Here is an 8,019-nt window from a genome sequence, read left to right as displayed (position 1 = left end):
AATAAAAGCTTCACATGATTGTCTCAAAAAAGAAAAAACAGTTCTTCCAACTGTTACTAAAAAAACAGTTCTTCCGACTTGATTTCTAGGGTAAATTGTGAAACTCTCTTTCTTTTTTTTTTAAACTCTCTTTCAATAATTTGTGCTTGAACTTCAGAACTTTTCTGCCACATTCGCTTACACAAATCGTTTAGTACATTTAATCATGCACGTTCAACAAAAACAAAACAAAAATCACCCATAGCGCTATCTGAATTCCGAAAACGCAAAAGATGAGCACGGTGAACTGCTTCAAAACAAAGTGTCATGTGTCATTGATGATGCATATACCATCTACAGTTCCTGCAAATTACCGCGACCTGTTCCATTTGCCCCAATGGCAATTTGTACTGAACTTGCAATGTTTCACCACAAAACATCAGGTGCCACCTCAACTGCTCAGGAACCCAACACAGGGTTCTTCCTATTATTGCTATATATCTATACGCAATTGCCCCAAGCAGTGGTTGGCAGATGAAGCCAGTACTCATCAGCTTAAGCGTGCCGCGCACACAATTAGCTTGCATCAGTTTGGTGAAGACCAGCCACTGACGCATGTCTACTGCAGCACATCTTGGGACACATAATCAGATGTCACCAGCTTCCTATGGTCAGAGGAGAGCTCAACGGGAGTTCAGCTGCAGGCGCCTCCAATGTCACCTGAGAGATACGGACAATGAGCTCTAGCAAGGAAAGATGGAGCAGTAAGTATTGACTACTGCTGCTGCAATAGACTAATATGTTTTTATACGTCCGTGACATACTTGCAGTGGTGTCAACATCTTGTAAAACATGGAGGCAACAAGCTTACTGTTACTAGCAAGACATGAAGCTGCTTGGAATAATTAATCGAACATCATAGTACCAGACAAGTCATGGAGGATTGTAACATTTTCAGTAACAAGAATCTATAGTATGCTGAGATAGTATTTGCAGAAGTGGGAGTGTCAAAAATCCATACCTCCTTAAAAACTGCACTATGGGAAGCATCCTTGAAGCCCTGAATTCAGACCACAGAACATACAATTGTGATCAGTAATCAGAAACAAGCGAGGAAAAGGGGGGGAGAACGGTGGGTTTATCTGCTCACCAATTTTCTGAAGAGCTTTAACGATGCAGTATTTGAGTCACTAATTTTTGCTCTGAAAGTGTGAATTCCGTATTTCTCTACTGCAAATGACATCATCATTAAGGTCACTTCTTGACCTAGTCCCTTTCCACGGCTGCAACATGAAGCCATGGAAGTATGGAACCATGAGTAACATAACTAAACACCATCAGTCCATTACAATCTCATTTCAAACAACCTGCTAAACTCTACATTATACATAAATACTGCATCAAATAATAATAGTAGAGGTAAAGGACTGTTAATTATGTTCTGTTCGTTAACAATTTAATTACTTCATAACAGTGAGATCATGTCAAGGGCTTTCAGGATCATGAGCGTTTGGGCAATACAGAGGTTAAAGATTCGCAACACTAAGTTTATGTTATCTTGAGAGAAAACATATTCCTAGTGGATTATTAAATAGTACTCCGAAAGTTAGTACAAAGTTGAGACACTTATTTTGGGACGGAGGGGGTAGCATATTGATGAGATTTCATATGAGTGCAGTTGGTGAAAAAGTATCAGTGTATCACACTACTGATAATTCAAAGGATAATAGGTTGAGTAGTTGCAATTGTTGCTAGTTTAAGCTAAAACAAATACTCAGGACCTACAGAATTCAATGTGATGCCCAAATTGGACTATCAAAGCCTATTGGCTGTCAGACTGGACAGAATATGCATGTAATTTCCCATGAATCAAAAATAATGAAATATAGAACATATATCTAAGGTGATGAGAAGAGGTACTAGACCAATACTAAAAAGATGGTACCTCTTTTGTTCAGCTATCATAATCTCTATCTCCGCAAGTTCCAAATCATCAGGGTCATTCATATAGATGTTGACATCGCCAATCATAGCTGCAACAGATTAGGAAGAGCATTAGCACTAGCAGGACCTGGCAAGCTGCTGAACGTGAAATCAACGCAAATTTAACTAATCACATTCATACACTGGATTATTTGAGGAGACCTTGCTTGTGCTAAACCAATCTACTGCTAGGAGATTCTTGTACATTGGTTGGAAGTCTGAAGTTATGAACATATACTAGTAATTAAGGCTGAAGGACAGGCAAGTGAGCTACAGAAGCTAGAGGAGGAGAACAGTCCTGTCATAACTGTTGTATGCATGGAACAATGATCTAGACTTATAGATCACTAAATCAACATCAGGATCCTAAAACACTATAGTAGAGGCGTGAATTCAAATTTAACTTGAAGAGTACATTTGGGCCCTATAAATACTGGTAGTGAAACTTCTGTAAATTCATTTGAGTTGCTTTCTGTGTCAACTAGAGATGTAAAGTTTATATATAACTGACATCAAATACACGGTTTGATGATCATGCAGTCAAACGCGTATTGTTTCTACCTGCAAATGTGTATTATCCATCTCTATGTTCTAGTAACCCTGGCATATAATTGAAGGACTGAACTGGCATTCCTCCTCCCCTTATCCATGTTCCAACTGGAAGATCTGGGTGCTCTCCACCCCGCTTGACAGCTGAGCCTCCTCCTCCCAACAACGTTGCTGCATTGCATAACTCTAACACACTAAATTTCATTTTCCCAAACCGTTCCTCTTTTGAGGAAACTCATTCCGTAATGGCCTACACATTCCATCTCATCTCACTACAGGGAATAACTAAAGGTACAGAAATGGCATGGTTTTGTGTTTGCATTCTGAACATTCGAGCTTCAGTCAATCTACGCTTACACCAGAAGCCACAAATATGTATGCAAAATTTCAACCAGAATCGTACCAGATCCATGTAACCTCTGATTTCCGATTCATGATCATGGACTGAGCTAAGCAAGTTAAAACATTACTAAAAGCAACGTAGATGAGAGAGTAGCAAACCTTCAGTGTGTGGGTTCCCGACTACGAACTCTCCCTCGATCAACTCCTTATCCAGCACTATGAAAGTATGTTCTGCAAACAAACAAGCATCTCACCGAATCAGTCACAGTACGTCAGCTCACCACCAAATCGAGGGAAGCTAGAGGGAGATCAGGGGAAGCAGCGAGGGGGCAGGAGCCGAACTGAGAGGGTCGAGGGTCCAGGAGCGGTGGACCTCGAACTCCTGGGCGAGGGAGAGCGGCTCCGACGCGGTGGCCTCCAGCAGAGCCGGGTCCTGCATCCACTCGTGGTACCGCGGGACGTGCTCCCGCAGGTACGGCACCAGCACCGCGCGCTCCCCCACCGCGTACCAGCTTCCCTTCCGACCCCTCCCGTCCTCCTCCCCGCCCATGGCCGCAGCAGCGGCCGCCGCCTCCATTGCAGCCGCAGGGTTTCAACTTCCCCCCACGGTTTTCTCAGATATTTTTTGTTTTTGCCCCCACGGGCCACCTAACAGCGGGTCACCATAACACCTATAGGCTTATTCTGCTAACACCTGATTATTGTGAGTATGAGCGAGATGGGTCCACCACGTATCGACGTCCTCAGGCGATAGCTGGCGATCACGAGGCGGCCGTGCGGCTGTGCTAGGGTTAGGGTTTCGTGTACGGGGGTGTTGTGATTCCGGCGGTGATCCAGGGTAGCGACAACGCTCTCCTGGGCACTGGCTGGTTCTGCAAACCTGCTCTGCAGCGGTGCTGATGGCGGGAGGTGTAGAGGGAAGGACGCCGACGGTGACTCCGAGGAACTCCACGACGGCCCCTGCCAGGTCGATGGCTACACTGGTGGGGAAGGGGACCGGATCTGCGGGCCAAGGAGAGTCTGCATCACCCGTGGAGAGCAAAACGCCAGATCCGTCAGCGAGTCTTTCGGCGAGGCTGGGCGGGATGGCCCTAATGGAGAAGGAGGAGGCAGGTCTCGTGTTTGAAGATCCAACCCCAACCGCCCAGAAACGCCACAGATGGGCGGCGGTGGGGAAGGTTTGCTCGCCGCGACCTCTGAAGATGTCTGTGCTAGAGAAAACGATGCCGAGGGCGTGGGGCTGCACCGAGAAGCGAAGATCAGAGAGATTGGCCCTAAAACCATATCTATCCAATTTGGTAGCGAGGGCGACTGGAGACATGTCCTCAATAATGGTCCATGGCAATATGATTTTACGGTGTTGGTGATGAAAGACTATGAAGGAGACAAGAGGCCCTCGGAGATGATATTCGACAAGGTGGATGTCTGGGTAAGGGTGGCTGATCTACCACCTAACAAGAGGACAGAGATGTTTGGGAAGGCACTCGGGAATTGGCTGGGTGAAACCATTAAGGTCGATGTAGACAGAGAAGGTGTGGCACGTGGAAACCAACTACAAGTTCGTACTAAGATTTCTGTGTTTGAGCCTCTAGTTAGGGGTTTCTACCCTAAGAAAAATGATGATGATCAGGAAAGGACGTGGTTTGAGTTTACCTATGAAAAGATCCCTCATTTTTGCTTCGATTGTGGAAGGTTGGTTCATGCAAATGGTATTTGTGTTTCACCGGTAGAACATGCAGGTCAATGGGGCAGTTGGCTGCGGTATGACTCGGGGATTGCCGCGCCAAGCAAGGAAGGAGCGGCCAGTGCACCTGTAAGCAGTGGAATTAGTATGGACAGCTCTCGTGGTGGGGGTGCATCCGAGGGCAGAGACCAGCAACCCAAGGTGAGGGATCTACCAACCAAAAGGAACCTGGGCACAGAGTTCTCCCGTTCTGCTGAGAATCGCACTGGCGATAAGCAGGGCCACGGCAAGGAGGAGGTAATAAGCCCGTGCAAGGACAGACGCAGCCATGGAGCGCCATCAGACAGGGCCCTTCGGGATGAGTTAGAATCCAGGAGGGAGCATGATCTTCGAACAAAACTGATGGACCAATAGTCTCAGAGGAGCGACGATAACCACATGGAAGTGGAAAGAGAGAGGAAGGGGAAAGATAAACTGCCGGAGTACACGCAACGCTACATGCATGAGGGTCGGGTTTGTCCACCGGGTCAACCTGCTATGCATGGGAGGCATGATAGGCCAAGAGGACGCTACGTAAGAAAGCCGAGGCAGAATTATGAGGGGAGACAAAGGGAGATTTTCAGGGAGGATCACGAAGGGGAAGGAAAGAAGAGGAGACCAAGATAGGTGTGGGTGGCGAAGGATGACCCTGGTAGGAGAGGCAACACGGATGTGTTCATTCGCGACACGAGGCAGAAAACGGCCTCGGTGTTTGACCGCATCTCTGATAACAACAAGAGTAGATCGGCGGACCCCGATTCTCGGGTCCGCCGGGATCAATGAACGTGTTGGCCTGGAACTGTCGAGGCTTGGGGTTGGACTCGACAGTTGGCGAACTTCACGACCTGATTAGGTCCCACAACCCAGCGGTGGTTTTCTTAAGTGAAACAAAGAAGAGTTTCGGGCTATGGAAAAGCTGAAGTGGAGTATGGGCTTTAGGAGTGGAGTGGCGGTCAGCTATGTAGGCAGAAGTGGGGGCCTTGCGATGTGGTGGAGAGAACATGTACAGGTGACAATCAGGCCATGGTGCCAATATTTCCTGGATGCAACTATATTGTTGGATGGGAAAACCTTTAGAATCACTGGATTCTATGGGGAGCCCGACACCGAGAAAAGAAAGAAGTCGTGGGATGCGTTGCGGTTTCTTCGGAGTCAGGACAATTTGCCTTGGCTTTGTGTGGGCGACTTCAATGAAGCCATGTTCCAATCTGACCGGCAAGGTGGCAATCTGCGGAGCTTTACACAAATGGAAGATTTCAGAGATTGTTTGGCAGAGTGTGGCTTAGCGTACTTGGGCTTCTCAGGTTACAGGTACACATGGGATAACAGGAGAGATGGTGATGCTAATGTGCAGGTTCAGCTTGATCGTGCAACATGTACTGATGCATTCCTAGAGATGTATCCGGAGACTAATGTTGAGAACCTGATCACGGAAGAGTCCGATCACTTAGCCCTCCTAATACATGTGTTGGAGATGGATCCAACACAACGGCAGAAAGGAGTGTTTGCTTTCAGATTTGAGGAGCCTTGGACCAAGCACGACGACTACGAGCGCATGGTCCAAGATGCATGGGCTGAAGCGTCAAACGATGTAACTGGAATTGCGGCAGTTTGGGACAAGATACATCAGGTATCGGAGGATATGCAAAGATGGAGTAGGGTTGTGTTTGGGTCAATACGAAAACAAATTACAAAGCTAAAGTCCAAACTACAAGAGGAAAAAGAGAGAGCATTGGGGTCGGGATCCTCACTGGAGGTCCGCGATCTAGAAAGCCAGCTCAAAGAAATCTATGCCAGGGAGGAGGTTTACTACAGAAAACGTTCCCACATTGACTGGTTAAGGGCATGCGACCAGAACACCAAATACTTCCAGGGTCGGGCCTCGCATAGGAAGAGAAAGAACACGGTTCGGGCTTTGAGAAGGGAGATGGCTCGAGGTGTTTGGTAGACGAGGAGATGAGAGAGATGGCAGCAACGTTTTATGAATCACTTTTCACATCGAAAGGGTCGACCGGCGTGAATGAGTTTTTGGAAAACATACAACCCGCGGTGACGGATGAGATGAACAGAAAACTTACATCCAGAATCTCAGAGGAGGAAATTGAGGCTGCGCTTTTTCAAATGGGACCGACGAAGGCCCCGGGGCCGGATGGTCTGCCCGCGCTCTTTTACCAGCGGCACTGGCCATTGGTGAAAGGATATGTTTATCGAGCGGTCTAAGACTTCCTTGGAGGTGTTGCAGCCCCGGACTCGTTCAATGCGACCACGATAGTGATGATACCGAAAGTTAACTCACCGGAGGTACTCTCACAGTTTCGTCCTATCAGTTTGTGTAACGTCCTATACAAGCTTGCAACCAAGGTACTTGCGAATAGGCTCAAGGTTTTCCTTCCGGTTCTCATCTCAGAAGAACAAAGTGCATTTTTACCGGGAAGGATTATTACGGATAACGTGATTGTGGCATATGAGTGTGTGCATGCCATATGGACTTGAAAACGTAAAAAACCTCTATGTGCAGTAAAGTTGGATATGACTAAGGCTTATGATAGAGTTGAATGGATGTTTCTGGAGCAAATGCTAGCTAAATATGGCTTTGTGGAGGGGTGGATCAGGATGGTAATGAGATGTGTAACTTCGGCACGGTTCACTGTGAAGCTAAATGGTGGGCTCTCAAGGGGTTTTGTTCCTTCAAGGGGGCTAAGGCAGGGAGACCCACTCTCCCCATACCTGTTTTTATTCTGTGTCGAAGGTTTTTCTGTGATGTTGAGGAAGGTTCAAGAAGAGGGAAGCGTTAATGGTGTCGATTTTGGGAGCACTGGCCCCCCAAGTCACGCACCTATTATTTACAGATGATAGTATTGTTTTCTTGCAGGGTACCCCGGAAAATGTCCATGTGCTAAAGAACATCCTAGTGAGATACGAAGCAGCGTCCGGGCAAAAAATAAATATGCAAAAATCTTCCATTTTCTTTGGGAAAGGGTGTGGACAGCAACAAAAAGATGTTCTGAAGCAAGCTCTTGGTATTGAACTGGAAGCACTTAGAGAGAGATACTTGGGCCTGCCAACGGTGGTGGGAAAGTCCAAGGATGGTACCTTCAAGTATGTGAAGGAATGTTCGAAAGGAAAAGTAACAGGATGGAAGGGGCAGGGGCTGTCCAAAAAGGCCCGGGAAGTGCTTGTGAAATCTGTTTTGCAGGCTACACCTACTCTCACAATGAGTTGTTTTCACCTCTCGAAGAAGATGTGCCGGAACCTGACTTCAATCTCTTCAAAATTCTGGTGGGGTGCAATGAATGGTGAGAGGAAAGTGCATTGGATTGCTTGGGATAAGATGTGCCAATCTAAAAACGGACAGGCGGCATGGGGTTTCGTGACCTGGAAACTTTCAACCAAGCCCTTCTTGCCAAACAGGCATGGAGGATCTTGCAGACGCCGATGTCCTT

At 47.0% G+C, this 8,019-nt stretch overlaps 1 protein-coding gene across 1 annotated transcript; it reads right to left on the bottom strand.

Annotated features, from left to right (window-relative positions):
- Positions 1 to 260: 260 nt before the first annotated feature.
- On the bottom strand, positions 261 to 3,462 carry LOC119291392 (N-acetyltransferase 9-like protein). The gene is made up of 6 exons (XM_037570141.1): positions 3,196 to 3,462; positions 3,013 to 3,084; positions 1,925 to 2,012; positions 1,130 to 1,262; positions 1,001 to 1,039; positions 261 to 699 (listed from the first exon to the last, which is right to left on the bottom strand). The coding sequence occupies exons 1-6, from the start codon at positions 3,428 to 3,430 to the stop codon at positions 634 to 636; spliced, it is 633 nt and encodes a 210-aa protein (XP_037426038.1). The 5' UTR covers positions 3,431 to 3,462; the 3' UTR covers positions 261 to 633.
- Between the last annotated feature and the right edge of the window lie 4,557 nt (positions 3,463 to 8,019).

Source organism: Triticum dicoccoides, chromosome 4B (assembly GCF_002162155.2).
Source record: "Triticum dicoccoides isolate Atlit2015 ecotype Zavitan chromosome 4B, WEW_v2.0, whole genome shotgun sequence".
NCBI lineage: Eukaryota > Viridiplantae > Streptophyta > Magnoliopsida > Poales > Poaceae > Triticum > Triticum dicoccoides.
The sequence above is the reverse complement of the archived record's forward strand: the minus strand, read 5'-3'. Positions and strand labels throughout refer to the sequence as shown.